The sequence below is a fragment of the Galleria mellonella genome, unplaced genomic scaffold, assembly GCF_026898425.1.
Source record: "Galleria mellonella isolate WM207_F2 unplaced genomic scaffold, CSIRO_AGI_GalMel_v1 utg65, whole genome shotgun sequence".
NCBI classification, from domain to species: Eukaryota; Metazoa; Arthropoda; class Insecta; order Lepidoptera; family Pyralidae; genus Galleria; species Galleria mellonella.
This window is the reverse complement of record NW_026442138.1, coordinates 9,665,638-9,691,595: the sequence shown is the minus strand read 5'-3', so window position 1 is coordinate 9,691,595 and position 25,958 is coordinate 9,665,638. Positions and strand designations below refer to the sequence as shown.

At 38.1% G+C, this 25,958-nt stretch overlaps 1 protein-coding gene across 1 annotated transcript; it reads right to left on the bottom strand.

The window, feature by feature from the left end:
* Window positions 1-314: 314 nt before the first annotated feature.
* On the bottom strand, window positions 315-24,945 carry LOC113519622 (chromosome-associated kinesin KIF4A). The gene is made up of 20 exons (XM_026904752.3): window positions 24,790-24,945; window positions 24,230-24,667; window positions 22,969-23,070; window positions 22,198-22,389; window positions 21,884-22,043; window positions 21,469-21,680; window positions 19,990-20,152; window positions 19,016-19,544; window positions 18,555-18,743; window positions 17,921-18,094; window positions 17,141-17,344; window positions 9,585-9,739; window positions 8,532-8,680; window positions 7,437-7,681; window positions 6,653-6,778; window positions 5,199-5,393; window positions 4,652-4,888; window positions 3,743-3,798; window positions 1,304-1,391; window positions 315-685 (listed from the first exon to the last, which is right to left on the bottom strand). The coding sequence occupies exons 2-20, from the start codon at window positions 24,465-24,467 to the stop codon at window positions 677-679; spliced, it is 3,423 nt and encodes a 1,140-aa protein (XP_026760553.2). The 5' UTR covers window positions 24,468-24,667; window positions 24,790-24,945; the 3' UTR covers window positions 315-676.
* Between the last annotated feature and the right edge of the window lie 1,013 nt (window positions 24,946-25,958).

Sequence of the window (25,958 nt, the reverse complement as noted above, 5' to 3'; positions counted from 1 at the left end):
TCGGTATTTAGTTTGTAAGATTTAGAAGTCATTGGATATAGTTTAGCTTAGTTGACTATGTAAATTGGGATAAAAATATCTTATTCAGGTGTTGTTTACATTAATTTTAAATTGATGACCCGTAAATATTTTAATTTTTTAACTACTTCCCGTGTCTTGTTTTCCTTTAATTTAAATAATGCATTATGGAAGATTGTATTATTTTGCGAAATTGAAACCGTTAACGCCGAGATAATTGTCTATATTTTTCATAACAAATTGTACGTAAACAATGCTGTAATTGTGCGATTGTAATTAATAATAAAACATTAAAATATAATAAATACATTTATTCAGAGATCTACTCCTCTAATTTACAAACAATACTTTTCGAATGTCAGTTTATTTAAAATATTTTTTTTAGTTAACGCAAAAAATAAAGACACGGGCAGAGCATTTCGGAAAATATTATATATTTCCACAATTTGCATTTAATTGTCTTTATTTTCCGAATTAAATGCTGTCAACACGAGCAAAAGCCAGTTAGTAAAAATACCTATTGAAACAACACATACTTAATTTAGATCGTATTGTATAAAAATAAAAACTCATCTCAATAAAGGCACTCGAATTTATAATAAAAATAAGTGATCATATGTGTGTGAATATAACTATACTGCATCTCCAGGAAGGTTGGTTACTCAGTCTGTAAAAGAGAAAAATAAATATAAAATCAATAATTTCCATTCAAACTTTACGAATTTATGTCACAAAAAGATAACATCAAAATTAGTGAGACCAATATATATATTCCTTTCTATTAAATAAATAAACATTAAAAGCAGAATTGGTAAAGATTTAAAATATGCAAGAAGTTTAAATTTTGTCGCACACATTGCGATATCAATTGCGACAAAAATAATCGGATCGAAACAGTAATAAATTATATTGAATGAAAAAAAATATTACGATTTCCGTAATCATTTTTTCATTCAATATAATGATCTAGAATTACGAAAATATAGCGTACACCCAAAAAACAGACAGAAATAGGAATCTCCTTAATAAGGAATTGTTTGATAAATACAATTGAAATTTGATAAACTCTTTTTAAAAGTGGGTTGAAAGTTTCGACGTAAATTGTATGCTTATTTAAGAGGAGGCGTGGATAAATTGTGCTCACGTTAGGATGTTTGAGAGTGTATAATCTATCCTTCTAAGAGGCCAAACCCTCCTCTCTCTGGTCACTGCGGAAAACAATTCTAAATACGCCATTAACATAAATATTAAAATTATAAAAATAATAATAAATACAAAATATTACCTTTATAGGTTTAGCGCCGCCATTACCATGATCATGGGGGAAGAAATAGCTTTTCTTCTTCTTTACGTATGTAGCGTCAAGATGACCTCTGTAATAAACGATCATTATTAATGTAAATGCATTGGAAAAAACGTGGAATCTGGCCGAAACCATTGTCAGTAACAAAATATACTCATAACTATAATAAAAAAAAAAACAAAGGAATAATCAGTGGCATGTGTCGACTGTTACCGTTGTGGTGAACGTAAAACTCGATCAAGCTTAATATTTCGCAGAACATATTAAAATTCAACATGGCAGAAAGCGAACCTACCGCAGATAGATGGATTTTGATTTATTATCGTCGTAATCAATAATTCATTCAGCTGTTAGCTTATCTGTCATATCAGCTTAAAGGTCTCCCCATAAAAGATGTTTACCAATAGTTGCCGCGCTTGGTAGGCAGGTTGGCAACTGCAATTAGGCTTTTAGTAATGTTTTAAGAGGGACACTGCTGCCCATCCCCCGACCTTAGTTCCCTTAGTCACCTCTTACAACACCCACGGGAAAGGAAAAGTTGGTCCATTTTATGTCGAAACCACACGGCAATGTATATTCCATCACCGGAGATTTTGTCGGGAATTTAAATTGACATACAAATGTATTAGCCATTTTATAACTTATGGATTCTATTAGTCGAAGCAGTTTATCGCTATATAGTTGAACTATCCTTTATCCATATTTAAAATGTTTTGTATATAACAGTTCGTACTCGATCAAATATAATGTGGGAAGGAACTATAATAACATTTTTCGTTGCACTAATTCTTGAATATTTTCTCAAAAAATAAATTTTCATAATACCTATACGAAATTATAAATCGCAGTGGGCTATAAAAAATTCATTGGAATCGATAATTCTGCAAAGCAATTTGTTTCATTATTTGTATATCAAACAATATAATCTATTTATTAAATTACTTATCAACTACGTTTATAGAACATATGAAGAGGAAATATATGTAAAAGAAATATTTAGAAATTATACCAAAATATAGAAAACAGAAGTAACAATATCTAATTATAAACTGATACTAAAAATGGTTATTTAATCCATTACAAATAGGATTTAAAATCGTTATTATTCTACGCGTTCTAGCATATAGAGATAGCAGTCCACTAAAATTCTAGAAAAAAAAAAATTACGAATTTAAAAAAACAAATAATAGTTTACTCCAAAAATCTCAGTAAACTAAACTAAACTTCTAAAAAATCACGAATATCGTTACAACGCCCCGAATATAGCTACAACAATAGTTACTTTGCAGAACTATGCACTTACTGAAAAAAAAATTCTTCTATCATGCTTTAGTAATAAAAATAATATGAGTTAATCCAATGATTGTTTTAATTCTGAAAGTATTTGAATTACCTAATATATATATATATATATATATATATATATATATATATATATATATATATTGCTTAGCATCTCTTATATCATCTACTTCAATTAAGATTTTAATGGGAGGGAAGACAACAAGAGAGTTAGAATTAGTACCAAATGTTTAAGATTTTCTTGTTTCATTCATTGTTTAAAGTACCACAATTGTCATAAGTTTCAAATCCCCTCATAAGTTTCTCAGATCATTTGTATATATATATATATAATGTCCTCTTCATTATTACGTTGTATTCTCTACATTCTCTATCTATTGTTTATAAGCAAGCTTCTTGATCTACATACTTACATGAGGTATTTTATAGAAGTTCTTATGTAATGAAATTATCCCCTAAAATAAATAAGTTTCAGGAAAAAAGATTGAAGAACTTAAATAATATTTACGTAAAATTAATTTTTACTAAATAAATTGGGATGAAGAATTCACATATACAATAGGAATGTGACGTTCAAAAATTTCAGAACTTAGTATTATGTTATCTTATTATCTAGTATTCATAATCAGTAAGAGCATAGTCTGCGAGCATGAATCCAAACTGTCTATTCTAAACTATAGGACACCGGAATACTTATAAGAAAATATATAACCTCCCGCATCAAAAACTTGAGGACATGAGATAACACGTTATATTTCGCCGCGTCCATGCCGTATTGTATGATATTGTTCGCGCAATACGAGGACATCGGAGCGAAACACGTATTGTACAATAGCAATGCTAACATCCATTTCTGTGTGCGATTGTCGCTCTTTAGACGCCTTGCGTGTACAGGGCGCAATGAACGTACAATGTTTCTATCTTGTATCTCATTCTTTTCCACTGTTTCTATATTACTTGATGATTTCGGCCCGTTATCCAATTCATGTGAAGGTTCGAATCTAAACATGTTTATATACTTTACACCACAATAAAAGTATACTAGAGTATTAAACATAATTTTTATGTGTATTTATATGTAATGTAAATTATAAATATAATTGCTAAAAAAATACTTACCGTTTGTCGAAGTAGGACGGTGGCGTAGTGTCAAGAGATAGTTCTGTACTCGATGGCTGTAAAGAAAAAATAAATTTATCTTTTTATTACATTTACGCTGGAAAAATGTAGCTTTGTCTATATTTTATTATTATTATTTTTATTGTTAGAGAGGCAAAGGAGCAGATGATCCACCTGATTGAAATTGGCTACCGTCGACAATGAACACTTGCGATACGAGAGGAGTTGCTTGTGCTTTGCCGGTCTTTTACATAATGACTAATAACCTAAGATTCCGTCGTTGAATGTTGGTTGCTTGCTCTCAGTTAGCAGCAACCAGGTTGCAGTTGCCTTTACGCATCACTACATTAAGAGTGCGCGGGATATACAGGCATAAAGATTTCTGCAAGGATATGAATAGCGTAGCAAGTAAGGGAATATCCCACCTGCATATAAATACACTTCTCAGTACTACTGTTATCGTGCTGAAGCAACGCGCATGAAATAGACTTTCTATAGATTAACAGTATGACGTAAGTACAGCTGTTTTTACAACTCTTGTTAGTAGAATAACGTACTAGTGTTGCTAGACTAAGTATTTATTCACAATTATGGGTAAAAATATTTGTATATGCGTAATTTTAGAGGAAATTAAATGTGTGTGGAGAAATTTGGACAATTTTTTTGTGAGAGTTTTAGTATTTGTAAACCGTATATCAATATATAAATTCAATAGAACATACCAACGAAGGTAGTATTATGAGAAGTAAAGGACTTTTTTTTATCCTTCATGTAGTGAATACAAGGAAAAGCGTAGTTAAAACTGACACAAATTTGTGATTGGGCAATACTAAACGAAATCATATTACTTTGGGGATTTTTTTAACATTTGGGTAACAATAAAAGGTCGTAACCCTGTGTCGTACTCACATTGTTCTCCTTGTCCTCACTGCCGGAAGACGCCCGTCGATTCTTGCACAGCTCTCGCTGACAGCGGCAAGCGGAGCCGCAGCCCTTGTCGGACTTGACACAACCGCACATCTTGGTGGAGCAACTGCCGCGGCAGGTGCAATGGGGGCAGCCGTCGCTGCCGCGTTTGGACGCGCGTGAACCGCCACTATCGAGCTCACTGTTCGTGAAGTTCATCGTCAGCCGTGAGCGTTGTGCCTGTATATGTGGAACATTCACTATATTAATGTACTAGCTAATCTCCAGGGTATTGCTCATATCCTATGTGTTAAGTTGGGTTATAATTACTCTTCTGCATCCAAATATTGATTGGAAGACATAATTTTTAGCAATAACTATATACAGCATATAAGTAATAAGTGGAAACATTTTTTGTAATTTATTTAGTTTATTACTGTTATCTTTTGGAGGAAACAATAAAGATCAGAGAGAGACAAGCCAATATATCTATAACCTACCTGAGTGTCAAATTTCATTCAAATCTGTTCAGACAGAATTATGGGCTTACCTGTATCCGCTTGAAGAGCGGCGTGGCCCTCCAGTCCGGATCTTTCTCTTCATCTTCAAACTCGTCCTCGTCTTCATCAGTCATTTCTACGTACTCCACTTTCTTCAACGCCTGTACAGTCGTCTCCTTCTTCGTTCCTTTCTTGGGCTTTTTCCCGGCTGCACGAAGTTGTTCTAACTCATCTACTAGCTTTTTCTGTAAATAATTTTCAGTTTCAATCAGTTTGCAATTGATATTTGTTGTCTAACAAAAATAACGTTAAATTAAAAATACTGAACTTTAATCTGTTACGGAATACATTTATTTACGATAAGAACAATCACTACAAATTTTAATACAAATAAATTTATAATAAGACTTAGTAATTGATACAATAAATTAATAATAATAATAAAAAAATCTTTACTAAAGGTAACTACGACCCAGACAATTTTTGCACAATATTAATTTGTATTAAATTTAAACTATTAAATTAAATTATTATATTAATGTATGTTAATGTAAATATTGATGTATGTTAGCCAGCATGTGAATCATACTACAATGATTCACATACTGGCAGTCTGGATGGTCTGCAAATAACCTAAGATAGTGTAATAGATTAATTAATATATTTATTATTATAATTATACCATTGATGTGAAAACGACCACAATAAACTTTTCAAGAACGGTCACTATGAACGTTACTGTATACTTTAATTTTCATAGACAATAGAATACAGTGAAAACTTTTGTTTCATCGAAAACAGAATTTTCAGCGCATTTTTTGTTCACTAACTCATTCTATTTCAGCGCATTTTTTGTTCACTAACTCATTCTATAATGGATCTATCTGAGATGCAACATCAGCTTATTTGCCATATCAAGCTGTATAAGAAAATACTATCCACCTGATAGTAAGCGATTTACATTGTAACTACAACTATACTACTACATAAACGACCGTGTTAATTGGAAGTTACGTTTAATGCAATAGCATAGAGTACACATTTAATTAGCTTAGAAATAAAAACGAATTGTTATTAACAGAAAATTGATATATGAGATACAGGGATACGTTGCACTATCAAATTATAGGTTCTTCATCATATTTCAATAGTCTGTTACAGGATAAAACCTGAATGTTATTCCACACTAACGAACCGCGTTGATTGTGAGCATGTCGAGTGTTAATTTTAACATAATGATACTAGTTGACAAATGTTTCTGACTGCCCCGTCAAGAATTACAGTCATTAGATATTCATTTTCGATATTTTTTAAAACATTTATAATATAATTAACATTAGCAAAATGTTTTAAAATATTTTATATAGTTCAGGATCAATTAGTAAAATCACTTTTCGAATCTGTATTCAGGATTATAAGATAACGGTACTATATTATATTTGAAGTGTAATATATCCCTTAGACAAGAACATTTTGAAACAATGCTTTAAGGTGAGTGACATACATTTTCTTCCTCTATTTGTTCCAGTTTGTCCTGTTGGTATTGGATGACATTTTGCAGATGCTTGCACGCTTCGTTCTTGTCCCCTCTACCGACCACGCCGCGTTGTGCAGCCACTAAAGCTGATAGCTGGTAAACAAAATAATATATTGCTTACAAACCCTCAACTGTGGTTTGGTTAGACTATAATTGGTGCTAGTTATGCGGAAAAATAAGCAGAAAAAATTGCGACATCTTCTAATATCTTCACAAGAGATGGCTATTTTCTGCAAACCTTTTTTTATACCATAACATTTTTGTGTAAAAATAAGCATATAGCCCGTCTGATGGTAAATGGTCACTGTAACCTATGGACGCTTGGAGCACTATGGGTAACTCCTATTAGTCTCTAGAGAAAACCTCTGCAGAGAGGTCTATGGGATCATATTGGTTAATTAAGTGTCATTGTAAGAGTGAATCAAAATTAGGCTGTAATAATTTATATCTCACATTAGAGAGAAATAAATAAATAACAGTTGATACTAAAATTAATACTTACTGGAATACGGTAGATTTATAGTACCAAACAGTGGAAACAATTACCTTAATGCTCATTCCTTAAGTTTATATAAACAAGGTTTTTTTTTATCAGGTTAACCTTTCAGGTTTCATTAGAGAACTTCATATGTGTATAACGAAAGTGGACTAGAAATGGCGTGACAACAGACAACGACATCCTCTCAAAAAGTTATAATATTTTAGCCATTTAAGCAACTACTTAATTTATCACATTAATTACTGTACTTACCTTCTGCTCGTTCTGCAACTTAATCATCGCCAGTTGCCTTTCGAACTCAGTTTTGCTGGCTTCAAATTCAACCATTAATCTGTCATGAGCTTCCTTTATCTCCTCATATCTTGCCTGGTATCCCTTCTCACTTTGGTTCTGAAGTTCCCGCTTGGAGTCTACGAGTAACTCAAATAAGCATTTGAGGGCTACTTTTGCTTCGAGCATAGACTGGATATTGTCCCATTGGGTGCGCGATTTGTTTTCTGTAAATATAATAAATAGTATAGAATTACCATTCATCTTCATTTCAACCATTAACTGACCACTGCTGAACATAAGCCTTCTCCATAATAGTAATTTTGCTGGTAACCACACTTGGTAGCCGGGTTGGCAACCACAGTTAGGCTTTTAGAGGTGTTTCAAGAAGGATGCTGCTGCCTATCTTCTACCATTAAGTTCTTTTAGTCGCCTCTTACGACACCCACAGGAATGGAAGGGGTGGCCAATTCTATGCTGGGACCACACAGATGGATAGAATTAATTTATCTGTGGTATTATGTATTATATAATATATTAATAATACATAAAAACTAAAACATTTTACAAATTATAAGTTTCTTTCATATTCAAAATTTTGCGCAAAAGACGAGACTTTACTAGATGATGTTTGATTTTTGAATGATTTTACAGAGGGTGGAAATATGATGACAAAATATGTTAAATATATCAACTGCTAGTAAAGTATACTCACAGAAAATATTCTTTAATACAAAAAGTCTATGTTAATCCAAAGTCATAAAAGCAAAAATAGCACAAACTGTTACAGCAATCAATAATCAATTGTAACAATAAAATCTCATATTTAAACATTATACCACCAATCTAAAAATACTTTCCTACTTTTAATCGAATGAGCATGCCTATACACAGTAATATATTTCATATTTTCATAATTGTTCAGAACATGCCAAATGACTTCCGTTTCTTCAGTGGTTATTTCTTACACTGTGGCATCTCTATCAAGCAAAAAATGTATTGATGTCTCTAACACTGGGCTTTTTGAATATGGAAATAGATATATAAATTGAGTAAAGGAACAAGCATAGAACTCACCCTGGTCAGCTGTCAATATCTTCTGTTGCAGGTCCGATATTTGCGCCTTGCGTAGCGCGAGATCATTTTCAAGCTCTGCAATCTTGTTTCTATTCGCCTCGTCGTCTGTACTATTGCGAAGACTCTCGATCTGTTCTGTTATCCATGCCCTGTAATAATTGTAAAGTATTTTTTTTATTCTGAAAGGATTAACAGATTAAAAAAAAAACACAAAACTTTGACAATATCTGCAAGTTAGAACAGCGGTTCCAAAGCTTATTAATCTTAATTCCCATATATGCCAATAAGAGAATCTGAAAAAAGAAAAATGCTAAACTGTGAAATAACAAAGAAGACTGAAAAGTTATTTATTGCTAACATACTGGCAGCAACCACATTGCACACCTTTTTTTTACTTCTTTTTATTTTGTATTCTATGTTTCACTCTTCTAATTAACATTTTAGAGACACTATTTAAACAAAGAATTCTATTGATATTTTTTTATAAGGCATTGTCAATAATTTTATTTTATTTTTTATAAACAATAATATTTTATATAAATAAAAATTAAATGCATAGTATGTTATATCAGCCAATGAACTGAGGTCACAACCCAAAATACATAAAAATCATAGCAGATTTAGGATGATTTCTCATAAAATATATGCATGTGTATTCTCAGATATGTTTTTGCAAAGGTTTTCTCGCATCTTAGAGTAGTCGCTGGACAATTCGGCTCAACGCTCCTCCACACCCTTTAAAAACATGCTATGCTAATAATTTAAGGTAATTGAGAAAACAATCTTTACTAAGTTGGATAAGATCAGAGGAGGAGATAGAAAAGTTAGTTATCAAAATTAATTTTAGTAAGAATTGAACTTTGGATCTCATTTAGAGTAGCCACCCACCGCGCCATTGAGATTATTAAAAAAAGAAAAAAAAAACACTATTTAAATATTAAAATAAATGTCTATTTAAATAAAATAATTCTATGCTTTATAATTCATTATGAGAGCATGTGAAATCTTTTTTTATTCGGAAAATACTTAAGAAGCCATGTTAATGCATCTGACCTGTACTCCATGAGTTCTTCGAGGGACTTCTCTGCATCCACAATGCTGAGATGGACCTCCAATTCCTGCTCAATATACTGTTGCAGTGCGCCTGCTTTCATGTTACCCTTAGCATTGCGCTTCATTGCAGTGTGTTTTTGTTTATCTAGAGCCTCCTGTAATATATATTTTATAGGATTAATTTAAGAGCATAAATGTGGCAAAATCGCTATTATCTGTCCATTTTTTACTTGAAAAAATGCAAAGTGAAGTAAAATGTTAATAATAAACTGTGTTGCATTTTAATCAACCACTAATAACTGCACTTACTTCATATTTTACTGCAGAATTTAAATAATCAGAAAAATCGAAAATTGTTGTTTTTTAAATGTATTTCCGCCCCCACCCCCGCCCGCACTGATGTCATCACGGGTTATGTGAGCTACAGACCGTACAATTCGAAACAATTGTCGGAATCGACCAAAAACACAGTGAGTTCATACATATATATTATATGAAAACATCGAATTAAAAATGAACATTAATTTAAAAAAAAATATATTTGAACGGTGTGGACTGCCGTTCGGTGAGCGTGGACTGTAGGGGCGTTGGTTCAGGCTGGAGTGAAACACAGCGATTACTATTCTGAAGCCTCCGGTACCGTCTGAAGAGAGTATTTTTTCTTCTTGTCCTATTTCTTCTCGAGTGTAGTGCGTCGCTGCTCGGAAGCGAATGCCGCTCGACGGGAGGCGGCCTATCTTTATACCCGCCCGCTCGCACGATAACATTTCTAACTCGCGTTAGCGAATCTGTGCGAGCGGGACGGGGCGAGAGTGAACGAGACGCGTGTCTCTTTAGATCGGTACCCTATAGCGTCTATTTATTTATCACAATTTACAATTTCTATTTCTATTCGCAGGTAATAATAACGACACGTAAAGAATGCTTTATTTGACTTACACTATAGGTATCTTAAATCTATGTAAAATCTATATAAAATAACAGTATACAAAAACGATTAAACTAGGGACTTAACAACTAACTATAAACATTGCTATAAATATCGCTATAATTACACATGTACAATAATGTCGCGAACATAATCTCCCGCCGCAGCTCTCGTAGCTGGAGTTAACTCGTGTTCGCGTCGCTCGATGTCGATGTGGGCAGTATGATCAACTTCTTAGTGGGTCGCCGTAGGATGCCCTTGTTTGTCCGCACGTCGACCGCTCGGATCTCGCCGTCTGGTCCAGGGTAGGTCGCCACCACCACGCCTCGCGGCCACGTGTTGCGAGGCAAGGTCCCATCAGCTATTAGGACCAGGTCGTCCATTTTGATGGCTCCGTGTGTAGCTCGGGGCTCCCGCCGGTGTTGTAACTCGGGTAGGTACTCCTTCACCCACCGGTTCCAGAAGCAGTCAGCTAGCCTCTGGCTGGCACGCCACTCCTTGTGTCCCGCCGCGTCGCTCTCTGTGAAGCTGCCTGGCAGTGGGACGCGCGATGGACCGCCCAATATGAAGTGATTGGGGGTTAGGGCGCTGTCGTCGTCTGCCGATGTTGACACGTGGGTTAGCGGTCGGCTGTTGAGGGTGTGCTCGACCTCGACCAGTAGAGTGTGGAGGACCTCTTCCTTGGGGGCCCGCTCGTTCAACGTAGCGGCTAGTGCGGTCTTCACGCTACGCACCAACCGTTCCCAAGCACCTCCCATGAAGGGTGCGCTCGGAGGAATGTAGCGCCACCGGATGAAATGAACTGATGACTCTTCTTGGATGGCTTCCTCGGCTGCTTTCTTCAGTTCGACGTCAGCACCTTTGAGGTTGGTGCCTTGGTCGGACCATAGCTCAGTGGGACACCCTCTGCGGCTTATGAAGCGCCGCAGGGCCATTATGGCGGAGTCCGTGCTGAGGCTGCCGGCGATTTCTAGATGGACTGCGCGCGTCGTTAGGCAGGTGAAGAGCACTCCGTACCGCTTCTGGTGAGTGCGGCCCACTGTCACGGTCATAGGCCCGAAGTAGTCTAGGCCGGTGAACGTGAACGGTCGCTGATGATGCGCCAGCCTGCTCTGTGGATGGTTGCCCGTTGATGGCTGCGCCGGTCTTGCTCTTCGTAGGCGGCACAGCTGACACCTCTTCAGTTCACTGCGGACGGCGTGTCGTAGGCGCAACACCCACAAGTGTTGTCGCACCTCGTTCGTGGTGATCTCGAAGCCGCCGTGGTGAAGTTTCCGATGCACCCATGCGATGTATAGGCGCACCCAGGCGTGGTTTCCGTCGACGATGGGGGCTCTCGTTGCTCGGCTGACAGATCGGCGGCGGCTGCTATTCTCGATCGAAGTCGCAGAATGTCGTCGTTGTCTATGACGACCGACAGCTGTATGAGTCGACTGGATGACGGCAGCTGTTTCCCTTGTTTCAATACTGCGATTTCGTCGCCGAACGCCTCTTGTTGTATCGCGCGAATCCATAGTCGTCGCGCGCGATCGAGGTAGTGTGTGTCTATGGGGATGAAACACACAGATGGACTATTGCTGTTCTTGATTTTCATCTTCGTCTTCTCTCTATCGACTTTCTTCGTGCGGGTCCAAGTGGGGTCGGCGCTCTCTTTCTTCTTGTTTCTCTTTCGGATGGCGGTGCAGCGTTGACTGGTCGGTCGCAGGAGGTCGATGAACTGCAATACCCGTGCTGAACTGCGAACAAGTTTCAACCAATTAGAAAAACGTGACGGATCGGGTAATGCTATGGACAACTGCGTCGCGTTCTGTAGCTTGTGTACGCGTTCTTCTCCCGTTTCCACTTGACTATCGTCGCTCGAACTATCTTCACGCGGCCACTGCTCTTCGGGGAGGTACAGGAAGTCCGGCCCACGGAACCACCTATGCTGCGAGCCGAAGTCCGTCGGTGGGTCGCGTGTGGCGTCGTCTGCTACGTTGTGCCGCGTCGGTATCCACCTCCACTCGTTCGTCTTCGTTTCTTCGACGATCTCGGCAACTCTATGCGCGACGAACGGCTTGTATGCGCGAGGACCGGTGCGTAGCCATGCGAGCACGGTGCGTGAGTCCGACCAGTATACTCGGCGAGCGGGCTTCAGGTCGTGTTCTTCGATTGCCGTGCGTGATAGGCGACACCCGAGGACGGCCGCTTGCAGCTCCAGTCGCGGTATCGTGGTCACTTTGTTGAGTGGGGCCACTCGTCCCTTTGCCGCGATCAGCGACACGTGGACCTTGCCGGTCGCGCTTACGGCCCGCCAGTACACGGCACAGGCGTGCGCGTCCGAGCTGGCGTCGACGAATGTATGCAGCTCCGCTGTATCGGCCGTGGCTACCTCCGGGTAGCACCGCGGCACCTCCAGCGCGGACAGCCGTCGCACGTGGTCCATCCAGCTCCGCCAGGCGTCCGCTTCCCGTGGTTGCAGCTCGGTGTCCCCGTCGATACCGGTACGCCACGTCTCCTGCAATATCTTCTTCGCCTGTATGGTGATGGGAGTGGCGAGGCCCAGTGGATCGAACAGTGACATAATCGCACGTAGCGCTTCCCTCTTCGTCGGCGTCTGTTTCCCGCTGGCTATCTGTGGCGGAAGCTTGTGTCCATTAAAGTTGAAGCCTAAGGTGTCTTCAGAAGGTCGCCATACCATCCCCAGTATCTTCTCCGCGTCGAGTTGTACCACGCTGTCCCCGCCGGTGTCGGAGAACGCGACGCGCACTTGATGCGAGTTCGACGCCCACCGTTGGAGATAGTAGTTGGCTCGACCGTGGATCTGTGCGACCTGTCTTGAGACGCGTACGGCTTGCTCTTCCGTGTCGAAGCTGGCGAGGTAGTCGTCGACGTAGTGGTTCATGACCACCGCCGTTGCTGCCTCCGGGAACTCTTCCTTGTACTGTTCTGCGTTCTTGTTCTTGACGTAGATCGCTGTACACGGTGACGATGTTGCGCCGAATATGACACTCTTCATCCTATATTCCACAGGTGGACCCTCTCGTCGATCTCCTCGCCACAGGAACCGTTGCATGTCCCTATCTTCTTCCCGTATGGTGACCCGCATGAACATGTCCTTTATGTCCGCCGTGACTGCCACCCGTCGTTGCCGGAACCGCATGAGGACCCCCGGTAGCGATTGAAGTAAGTCGGGGCCCGGCAGCAGCATGTCGTTCAAACTGATGCCCTTCGTCTTGGCTGCTGCGTCGTGCACGATCCGCAGTTTCCCCGGTTTCTGCGGGTTGATGACGGCGAAGTGTGGCAGGTACCACACCCGTTGGGAACTCCGTGGCGGGGCGACTTCAGCATATCCGTTCTTGAGTAGCGTGTCCATTTGCTGTTCATATCTCTTCTTAATTTCTTCATTCTTGTCGAGTTTCCTTTCGACCAGTTGGAGACGTCGCATTGCCGATTCGTAGTTGTCCGGCGGCACAGGGTCGTCCTTCTTCCATAATAACCCCGTCTCGTATCCTCCCGCCGGTAACGGACGAGTTTTCTCTTCTAAAATGCGTAGGGCGCGACGTTCCTCTTCGTTGTAGGACCTCTTCGGTGCGATCCCCAGCGATTCGAGCGCGAAATGTTGCTTCATCATTTCTTCCATCGATTGTTCCTCTTCGTGTGTCGTCACTATGTGGCTGATTCTGTGCACCTGCTGTCTTGTCCTGCCGCGACTCGTTCCGTGCAGTACCCATCCCAGGTCGGTGAGTGATGCGACCGGCTGCGTGTCGGATCCTCTTCTGACTTCGTGGGTCAGCAGTAGGTGCCAGTTGTCTTGCCCCAACAGTACCGTCGGTTTGCCCTCTTCATAGACCAGTTCCCTCTCTATGTCTTGTAGATGTGGACAGCCCTTGATGACGCTGCGCGGTACCGACTGCGGTGATAACTGCAGTCTGTCCATCGTCCGTGCCCCCACTGTGTATTCTTGTGAATTCCGCCCGCGGATCTTGAAGTGGACACGCGTCGATTGAGCTGCGTTGATCCGTGCCCCGGCCACACCTTCCATGTAGAATGGTGCGGGGGGACCCGTAGCACCGATTCGCTCCGCCACCGCCGTCTCGATGATGGTGCAAGTCGACCCGTCGTCCAGTAGCGCGTAGGTGTCGCACGTTCCCGTGGGACCGGTGACTCGTATCGGCAGGATCTTCAGGAACGCGATCTTGTCGTTTTCCCTTGCCGATGCGGCGACTGCGGCGGACTTGTCCTCGACGACGTGCGTTGTCACTTCATTCTCCGGCTGTTGTCGCGTGGTGTGCAGCAGAGGGTGATGAGTCTGCGTGCACTCATCTACTCCACATTTCTTGCTCTTGCAGGCGTGGCGAAATCTTCTCACTTTGAGGCAACGGAAACACAGCCTATGAGTCTTCGCTAGCTCCCACCTCGCCGATGTGTCCGCTTCCTTCATCGTCTTGCAGTCCGATGGAGCGTGTCCCTCTCGTCGACACATCGGGCACGGTGGTGTAGCGGGTTTCTCCTGCGTCGTGTATGTCTTCGCCGTCTTCCTAGGAGCGGACTCCCGCCGGTCTTCGGACGGTATCTCCTCGGCGGGGGCGAAGTTTCCACATCGTGCGGCGGTCCTTTGCAGGAACTGAGAGAGTGTTATGAGGTCCGGTTGTCCCTCCGGTTGGTCGTTGGCGAAATCGTAGTACTTGAAGCGTAGTACCGACGGCATCTTCTCTGTGACGTTTCTTACTATTTCTTCGTTGTAGAGGTAGTGACTCTTGTTCAGCGCTCGTATCGTGGCGACGACGTTCTGCACCTTGCTCGCGAAGAGGCAGACGTCTCTTGCGTTGTCCGAGAGTCGTGGTAGCGCGCGGAGTTTGTTCAGTTCGGCTGTGACGAGTGCTCCAGGGCGGCCGAACCTCGCGGCTAACATCTTCATCACTTCTTCTGCGGTCGTAGACCCGACGAATAGGGAGCGTGCCGCGTCCTTTGCGGCCCCCTTCAAGCTTCTGCGCAGTCTTGCTAGGTTCTCCTGTTCTGTATGTTGACTTGCGCTCTCTTCATAGGCCATCTTCCATGGTAACCACTCGCTCGACGATCCATTGAAGACTGGCAACTCGGTGACTCTTGACGCTGTGGAGGGCAGTATGTTGCGAGCGGCCATCTGCATGGCGATCGCAAACTCGTTACAATCGATGCCCACCTTCAGCACCGGTTCTTCTTTCTTCGTCGACTGCATCGCTGCTGCTATCGTAGGAATGGCGGCATGTGGGTCAACGTGGCGTGCGTGGTCCCGGTGAAGTGCGTCGCTGCTCGGCTGTGGCGGCGGCGCTCTCGAATCCTCTTCAACGGGTCTCGATGGGACGAACCCCTGACGCTTGCCGGTGACCTCTTCTATCTCTGGTACATGCGGCTCCATCGTGAGTGCTAGCGTGCTTCGATGAACCCAATCCGACGTTCGTTCTCTTCTGACGGTAGCGTCGTCGTCTTCTATTTCCTCGTCGTCCTCCGATTCGGCTTCCAGGGCGGCGACACGTGCAGCAGCCAATTCCACCTCCTTTCGAAGTAGCTCCTCCCGTGCCTTGGCCAGAGCCTTCTTCTTTTGTGAGGCCGTGGTGCGAACCGTGCGTGCCGTGCCGTGCTTCGGTTCCTTCTTCCTTGCTGTCTCCTCTGTCGTTCCTGTGGCTTCGGTAGTCTCCGTGGCTCCTGTGGTCGTCGTATCGCCGGACGTGTTCGTAGTCGATGTGGTGGCGGCGGTAGACGACGTGGCAGCGACAGAAGACATTCTGACAGCCGCAGACGACGTGGTGGCAGCAACGGACGGCGTGGCAGCGACGGACAGCGTTCCGGCGGCCGTAGTCGACGTGGTGGCGGCGGACGTTGTGGCTTCGGTGACGGCGATTTTCTGCTGCGACGACTTCATGTTTCTCGTAGTCGGCATTTCAGCGATCCGGCTTCAGAATGGTCTTCCTCCAGCGATCCGGCTTCTCGATGTACCAACGGTGTTCCTCCAGCAATCCGGCTTCTCGAAGGACCACGATGAACGGTGTGGACTGCCGTTCGGTGAGCGTGGACTGTAGGGGCGTTGGTTCAGGCTGGAGTGAAACACAGCGATTACTATTCTGAAGCCTCCGGTACCGTCTGAAGAGAGTATTTTTTCTTCTTGTCCTATTTCTTCTCGAGTGTAGTGCGTCGCTGCTCGGAAGCGAATGCCGCTCGACGGGAGGCGGCCTATCTTTATACCCGCCTGCTCGCACGATAACATTTCTAACTCGCGTTAGCGAATCTGTGCGAGCGGGACGGGGCGAGAGTGAACGAGACGCGTGTCTCTTTAGATCGGTACCCTATAGCGTCTATTTATTTATCACAATTTACAATTTCTATTTCTATTCGCAGGTAATAATAACGACACGTAAAGAATGCTTTATTTGACTTACACTATAGGTATCTTAAATCTATGTAAAATCTATATAAAATAACAGTATACAAAAACGATTAAACTAGGGACTTAACAACTAACTATAAACATTGCTATAAATATCGCTATAATTACACATGTACAATAATGTCGCGAACAATATTGTTTTTGAAAGTTTAAAGATTTCTGCGACGGTTCCACATTTTTGGCAAGTTAAAGTGTTATGATTGTTTTTAAGATAGTGCTTACCTTAAGCCTCTTGTTGACGGCAACAGCCTCCTCCATCTTGCGCTTGAGCACGTTCTGCTGCTTGGCGTGGAGCGACTCCATCTTGGCCATGGCAGTGGCGCGCTTTCGGTCCTCGTTGCGCAGACGCAGCAGTGCACGTTCGTTGTCAGCCTTCCATTTACGGAATTTCTCGCTCTCCTCGCGCATTTGTTTTATTATTTTTACCTAATTGAAATAGTAATAAGATTATTATAATATAAACTGATACTTTTTGAAAAATAGCTACGAAATATATTTCCTTTTTATAATCTTGCGCTACTTGGTATTTGTATTCACACAAATTTAAAATTCGTAAAATTCTATTTTTGAAAAAAAAGTAACAGTTTTCTTGACGATTCATCTCAATTGAAATCGCATTCAGAATGGAGTGAAAGAATACTCAAAACTCAGTTTAACTGAATAAAAAAATCCTATTTCTCGCGAGTTGTTCATTCAGATAGGTTGCCGATACATGGGTAGTCTTTAATACAAATTGTCAATTTTCTTCTAAATGGAACCATTCAATGAAACTGATATACTCTAAATAACTAGTCAAATTCGTGCACAGTGTTATTAAGATAGACCAAACTTTAAATTTTTTTTTAGTATGTCAAACAATCTACCCGCCCATTTGATGGAAGGTTACCGTGTTGACGTCGTCTATAAACATGAAGAGCACCTTGAATATCACAGAATACTCAGTGATACCCATGGAACAGAAATATCCTATAAGACTAATTATAAATTGTTTGACTCAATTACCTTAGTGACTTTCATGGCCTGCAATTCAGCATTGAGCGCCGCAATTTTAGCTTCGTTCTTCTCTTTTGTCTTAATGATGTTGGCCTGGTGCTGACATTTCTTCTTCAAGTCTTGTATTTCAGATTCTAGGGCTGATACTTTAGTACGTCGCTCTTCGTGTGATGGATCTTTTGTCTTAAATATATAAGTATTTTATTTGATTAACTAGCGATCCCCACCGACTTCGCAAGGATGCAAATTAATATATAATATATAGTAAAATAACACGACAATATTAAAAAGAACGAAATTATTAAAATTTATTGAATGATTATGAAGAAGAAGAAGTAAGTCTTTGTTTTATAATATTAGAGACATTTTATTTAAATATACTAATGGAATATTAAAAAAAAATGTGATCTAATTTTACAGGATTAAATTATTAAATTTTTGTAATTTAGTAAAACTATATACGACACATATTAATTATAGAAAAATGTACCTAAAACAGTAAATTTAATTATTAAATAATTAAACAGGCAGAATATCTGTAATTTTCGATAATAAATGAAGTACAAAGAGATTTTATTCTATTTTCTAAAAGTTTTGCCACATTTCTGTTGTCATAAATCATTTAGAAACTATATATATTTACCTTAGTTCGTTTTAACTGTTGCAGAAGTTCATCTTTCTCTTTCTCGAGCTGAGCGATCTTTTCTTCATTCTCTCTGAGATTATTGTGACTGTCCAGCATGTCCTTGTTGTTTGCAAGTATCGCTTGTACCACCGACGCTTTGATAGCCATAGCTCGGTTCAATTCTTGTAGCTCTTGGTTTAGTGCCACCTGAGAATACATATAAGTAAATGTGTATAAAAATTTATACTTATAGGGACCAGTAACTGCTTTCAAATAGATATTGTAACTGATTTTACTAGGAGTACTTATTCTTTTCTAAGTACATTTCTACTCCGATTTTTATAAAAAAAAAATATATTATGTCTATTTACACATTGTCATTCACAGTACCTTTTCTGTACACTAATATCTTGCGAATAAAGTGCTGTAAAAGATAATATGTGACAACTGCCGCAAATGTGTGACAGCTTTAAAATTACCTGTCCCATAGCTCTCTTCTCTTCCTCTAAAACTGCTTGGTCCTCATTCAACAACACTTCTTCATCAACTTTATCTTGATCATTCTCTTCTTTGACAAAGGACAACTTAATTTCATGGTCTATCAGCTCTTCATTATTCTTCAAATTAACAGACTGTAGATCTTCTAATCTTGTCTTAATCTCCTTTAAGTAATCAACAACACTAGTTCTTTGAGAGTCGTTATTTTGTACTTTCTCGCTTGTGTTTAGATTGTCAATGGTTTGGTTACATTGTTCCGTCAACTCATTCAGTTTCCGTTCAATTTTGTCCTTTGCGGCCTCCGCCAAAAGTGCCTTTTCGCATAAATTTGTGTTTTCAATGAGCATATTACCGAGATGTTCAGTAACTTGCTTATGCTTTTTCAGTAGTTCGGCGTACTTCGCTTTCTCTCTTTCTAACTGCTCTTGTAGTTGTTCATTTTTCTGTTCAGATATTGTCGGCAACTTTCCGAGAAGCTCTAGCCTTAGTTCATTGACTAAGTTGTTCAATCTGTTTGGAAATATTGTAGCCATTTTATAATTTGAATATAAAACCACAGATAGCAAAAAAGGTATCAAGTGGTCAATTAAAAATAAATGTCTTATTTTGCAAATTTCAATTAGTTTTAATGTGATTTTATTGTATATCTGTGTATTTTATAACATCTGCATAAAATTTATGTTATTTGATTTTTGTGTGGTTGCAATTCGAAAAAAATTAATTTAAAAATTAAAAAGTTAACCAAATTTTTAAAGAAAACAAGACCTAATTGGACTTACATGTATTTATTTCAAAAGGTATATTAACACTGAAAATCCAGACATTATTTTTAATCGTTATATAGGGGTTGTATCTTGTATTTACACCAATTACATTATTTACCACTGATCTTAAACGAAGATAAATATGTCTCACATTTTGACTAAACAATATATTAATATCTTTTGAAACTGACCTGATGATTTCAGCGGCTTTAGCATCTTGATTAATGATAGGTTTGTTTCTAATGCGACGCGCGCGGTCGGCGTAGCGCAGCGTAGAGACCGTCTCGTCTAAATTGTAATCCGCTGGACTTACGCAAGCGACCATCAAAGTCAACGAGTTGCCGCCAAGACTATCTGAAGAGTATTATTTTTTTTAATATTATATACGTTATACGAGACTAGCGATATGCCCCAGCTTCGTATGGTTTGTTTTAAATAAAATACAGTTCGGTACTCACTAATAATGTAGCAGTCTATAAATGAAAGAATTTTAAAATCGGTTAAATATATTTTGACATTAGAAACAAAAAAAACCTTTCTTCTTTATATTATTAATTAATATTACAGTATTGCTTTATACCCCGGTAATGGTCGTGCATCAATAAATTGTATTGTGAAAGCAGGAATAGAAGAATAAAGTAGATGATAAATAAAAGACAATGTAATATTGAAATCACTGAACAGTATTGCCAAAGTAAAATAGGAGTGTTCTATTAGTGAAAATGCAAAGCAAAAAACCGGCAGCGAACTTTCCGTGTGGCCGGCGCCGGTCCCTAGGGACCGGCAGCGAACTTTCCGTGTGGTGAGCGTCAGTCCCTGGGGACCGGCAATAAAATTTTCCGTGTGGCCAGCGTCGGACATATTCAATGTTATGATGGGCAATAACATTGATTTCCAAAACTAAATTCAATTTTCTTTTTACGAACAATCTGTACACTTCGATAGCTCTTTTGTAACTGATCACCTCTCGAAGGTACGTACGTGGTTTTACTATAGTAAAAGTAAGTGATGTATACATCATACGAAAATATGGAATAGAATCACACATACATTACACATACACCTAAAAAACGTTCAAAATAGCGCGACAAAGAATTCCTTATCTCATTAGTACTAAAGTAATCTCTTGGCGATAGCATACAACATTGTATCTCTCGCCGGCTGCCGGCTGAACGGAAAGGACAGCAAATTCGGCGCCGGGCTCAACATGTTAACAGGTTTTGAATGTTAAAAAAACTAACTTGATAGCTGAATAAGCATAAAACTCGCCAAGTTAGTATGGGGAATCAAAAGTTTTTGTCAATTTCCTGCCCAGTTTTTATATATATTTCAATTTATTTCTAAGGTCGCATTGCATGAATTCCCTAAAATATTTTTTCTTTTTTTATATACTACTGTAAAGGAAGGAAAACTCGGAATAAAACCCTATCTATCTGAATCAATCCTTGTAATATTGAGAGATTAATTGGCATATTTAAGTTTACTTTTTAAGAGCGGCGGTTTGGCTGCTTATAAAAAGAGCATATTTACTGTCAGACAGGTTGCGAAGCTTTATTGGCATTATGGGATTCATCCCACTAGATGATTCTGATGATGATAATACAGTCCAGTCCTCCTAACTCCTCTTAAATACATCTATGGATAGAGTAGTATTTGCAATGTTTACATACCCTGTAATAATCTTGTGAGCTTGCTATCTCTATAACTTATAAAACTTCGGTTGGTGCCATCGCCAAGTGCAGATATGACATTTCCCAGTGCTAGTAAACCTTGGTTGATCTTCACACCTTCTTTCAATCTCTCGCCACTTGCCTTGGTCTTTTTTATGCGTTCAGAACCAGCTAAATCAACTAAATGGAATTTTGAAGTTGTTGCTAAATTCCTGAAAATATATTATTTTTCATAAATTCTTGAAGGTCAACTTAAAATTTTGTGTATGATTAATCTTAGTATATCATCTAGTCTATGTTCTACTTATATGATTAATTACTTTTAAAATCTATAATTATTAATTCATAGGTAAAAGCTAGAATATAATTCAATTTCTGATTAGTGTTAATACTTCTGCAAATAGTTTCTACACACTTGTCAGTCCTGCTCTCTTTTGTTATAACTATAGTAAACACTGCATGACTCCGACTTGATGCCTGGTTCATAGCTGTTGAGCCTGTTACTCTGCCAATGGACCCTCGCTCCAGAACCATCATAGTTTCAGCTGTAGATGTAACTGGCAACTCTGTTATGCCTGTAAATTTATATAAAATATAGAATAACTTTACTACTAAAAGTTTATGTTATAACTCAGTTCTGAATTTAAATCAAAATAACAATACAATTATATTAAAAAGAAAAAAAAAACAACCATAATAAAGCTAATACAACAAAAGAAATGTATTTACCTGGCAATATAACACCTTTGTTTATGTCTTCCCTGATTTCTATGATACTGTGACCGCGTTCTTTCCCAGATAGTAAATCATAGCACTGTTCTTGATACAATTCCATAAAAGAAACTGTAACTTTGAAGACAAACTTATCTTCATGGGTCTCTATGAAATCAAATATGTCTGCTACAGCTTGTGGAATTACACCTGAAACATTATTTTATAAATATTCATTTACAAAATTAAATTTTTATAATTTAATAACTGCAAATAATAATAATTATGGTGGAAGCTATATAAAACATTAAAAGAAGAAGCAATAATAATAAGATTTTAGCAATATTTAATCTATTACAGTTTTGTTATGAGTCTATATGTTTAAATACCATAATTAATATTTTAATAAAGTGCATGTGTGTATAGAACAGCATTACATTTTTTTATTTGGCATGACTAGTTTTAATGTAAGTTGTAATCTTAATGAAAAATTAATATATATTCTGCCCTAAATAACAATGCAAAAATAAACAAATAGCTAGAATATAAAAGGATCTTTATGTAATATCATGTAATATATTATTTTGTCAATCTTATTTATATTAGACTAATTAAAAAAATGCAACATGTCAGAGCTGTTCAAATATAAATAAACAGATCATATATCTAGGTATATATATTGAAGTGCAAAACTTTTTGTTCAATTAATTTTTTTGTTCTCATTTTATTACAACATTAGAGTATGGCAAGAAAACAAATATGATTATATTACAAAAGATAAAATCTTACCTAATTTAGTGGAGTCTCCATCGGATCCTGAGTAATTTGTACCCATTGTATAGGTCTTTCCTGAGCCTGTCTGGCCATAGGCAAGTATTGTTACATTGTAACCTAAAGAAACACATTAAGTTACAATTTTGTCTATGTTAAGTCCCTTACAAGATAGTTTTTTTTGCTGCATCCAGCTTAAATTACAAATATGTAAGATTATTTTAAGGTTTAATATGAATGTGGTATTTAGAAGTTGTATCTGCTAATACAGCCCAATACAATTCTTACAATACAATCCTTCTATTAGTGACAATGCACATGTTAATGGATTTAATTTAAGTAATAACACAGTAACTATTAATTAGTTTAATAGAATATAAATAAATAAAGGAAGATTGGGCATTTGTGGTGCTTCATTTTCCCTAAAGACACTGCAATGAAGTGCCACTTTTTCAGTCATTCTTTTGCCTGCCTCAAATCACTGTTAATTTTGAACATGTTAAAAAAATATAACTATTAATGAGTCTACATTGTTATATTATATTTTTATACTTAATAATTTTATATACATTTTTAAATATTATCAATTAATTTAATTTAATTTATATAAATTAATATATTTACAAAATAAGTAGGTACTAATCATTCAACAACTCAGTGGTAGTAATTAAAGAATATAAAATGGTGAAACCCTTTTGGATAGGGCAGTCATGGTCAAAAGATGTAAGTGAATGAAACCATGAATTATAATTCTATCAAGACAAGTAGTATTATTTTCCGTTAATTACTCTAAAAAAATATTATTTTAGTAATTAATATTAATAGGTTAGTTTTGCTAAAGTACAATTTTATGGACAATTATAAACTAAATTTATACTAATTATATTGTAATCTATTAAAAATTTAATTTAGTGTTGCTGTAATATAAAATTGAAATGTTTATAGATAAATTTAGAGAATGGTGGCTTCTCAACGCTAATATCTATTTCTTTTTAACTATAGGTGATCCAAATGGTAGCTTGGATAATTTAAGATGCAAGTAAAGAAAGATCATACTAGTTCCAATGTGAATTCAAAATAAAATCCTGAACTAAACAATCAGATAAGTGTGGTAACTGATGTCCTCCTCTAATGACCTCTAAGACATCTGGGCTCAGCTTGATATAGATGTCTGCTATAAACTGTGACAAATAAAGACCTGAATTGTCTGCTGCCAACAGCTACCTTTTTTGTCAAAAAAAATTAAAATAAAATGAATTGAAGATTAATAAATAAATACCTTGAAAGAGTTTTCCTATAAGACCTTTCACTGATGTGTCATAAAATTCTTGCTGAGTTATGTGCTGAGCAAATACATAATTGTATGTGAATGCAAGGTCCTTTATTTGCACTTGCTGCTCTCCAGGGACAACTTCTATACATTCATCACAACCTCTTTCAATCTCCTGCTGCATCAAAGGTCGAATACGAAGAGCCACTTGGACTGTATCTATTGTTACTTTTTCACTTTCCACCATTGTTGTTTTTTTATTATTAAGTACTAAAAATAAATTATGGACAGTTTAAATGTCCGTTTTTATTCAGCTTCGTTAGCAATTTATTAGCCTTTTCATATCTTCTTCTCGCGATGATCAGGGAACTGTCAATTATTTTTATCAAACCAAAAAGGCTTTTGGATGTTTTTTGTCACATATTATTCATACTTTTTAGTTCCTTGCTAAAAGAAAAAAGTTTTAAAATTTGAGGAAATATAGTCAAGACAGAATGTCTTTACTAAACCATTGTGTCAAAAAGTACTAAGAATACATTTAGGACAATTCTAAGAGTTTGTAATCTTACCAGGAATCGTAATATCAATTCATTAAATTTGTGCAAATTATAGAAAACGAATAACATTAAATTGAAACAACAACAAGATAATATTTTTATGAGCGACGGTTAATGAAACGACTGCTTTTAAATTTGAGTTTAGTTCAGTTAGTGAGACAGGCGCGAATGCCTTAGATAAATGACATTGACTTTGACATTTTCTATGACAACAACCGTCGTCTAGGAAGTAATGGTCCATAGATAAATAAATCCATAATTGTTAAATAAGTGTGATTTTTTTAAATAAATTATGAATGATCAAAAAGATTATATTTAATTTGTGCGAGATTCTTAAAAAAGTGTATTAAGGATTCTTCAAAAGCGTTGTTTGCATGAACAAAGTGTAATAAACTAGTGTAATAAATACCAGAGGGAGACTTTGTATAAAAGTCGATTGCTTGGGTACCTCTGTCCCATTCATGTTTCAACCATGAAGCAGTTGTATGCGTATGTTTGCATGGCTGTGTTTCGGTTTGAAGAGTGGGATATGGCGTGAATTTACTGGGTACAGAGGAATAACACCTGAGTCCTCAGGAATAGCAACGCATGGCAGGTATTATGGGCGAAACGGTATACTCTATTATGTCCATGGTACTGCTTATGTCTATAGGCGACAATTACCACTTTATATCAGATGGGCCGTCAGCGTGTTTGCCATTCTAAGTTGCATAAAAAAAATAGTGATCTTTGTTTAAACAGAAAAAATCCTAAGAACAAGAAATTACATAGAAGGAACGATAAAATAAAAACTGTAAATCATATGGTTGCCTCCCTTCTTCTTATGCAAATATAATTAGTAAAAAGAGGACGAAAGATAGACCGTCAGTTGCTATTTTTCGCAATTATTAGGTTAGTGCATAGAAATGTTTAATATGTCAATTATTTGTCAGTGACAAATTTTAAATTACTAGATTATATATTCGACACAGTTTATATAGAAAGTATGCAAGCAGGTTGTATCTAAATTTGGTAGGGTTATAGTACCGTATAACATTTTTTTATACATTAACTTGTTATGAATTGAGAAAACTAGCAACTGATTGTGTATCTTTCATTCTCTTTTTACTAATTATATTTGCGTAAGAAGAAAGGAGGACAGTTTTTATTTTATCATTTTTTCTATGTAATTCCTAATTCTT

Coding starts and splice junctions, on each gene's coding strand:
- LOC113519622 (XM_026904752.3), bottom strand. CDS start 24,467: ATGGTGGAAAGTGAAAAAGTAACAATAGATACAGTCCAAGTGGCTCTT. Junction 22,044..22,197: donor CAAAGGTGTTATATTGCCAG/GTAAATACATTT, acceptor ATAAATTTACAG/GCATAACAGAGTTGCCAGTT. Junction 6,779..7,436: donor AGTTGCAGAACGAGCAGAAG/GTAAGTACAGTA, acceptor TTTGTTTACCAG/CTATCAGCTTTAGTGGCTGC.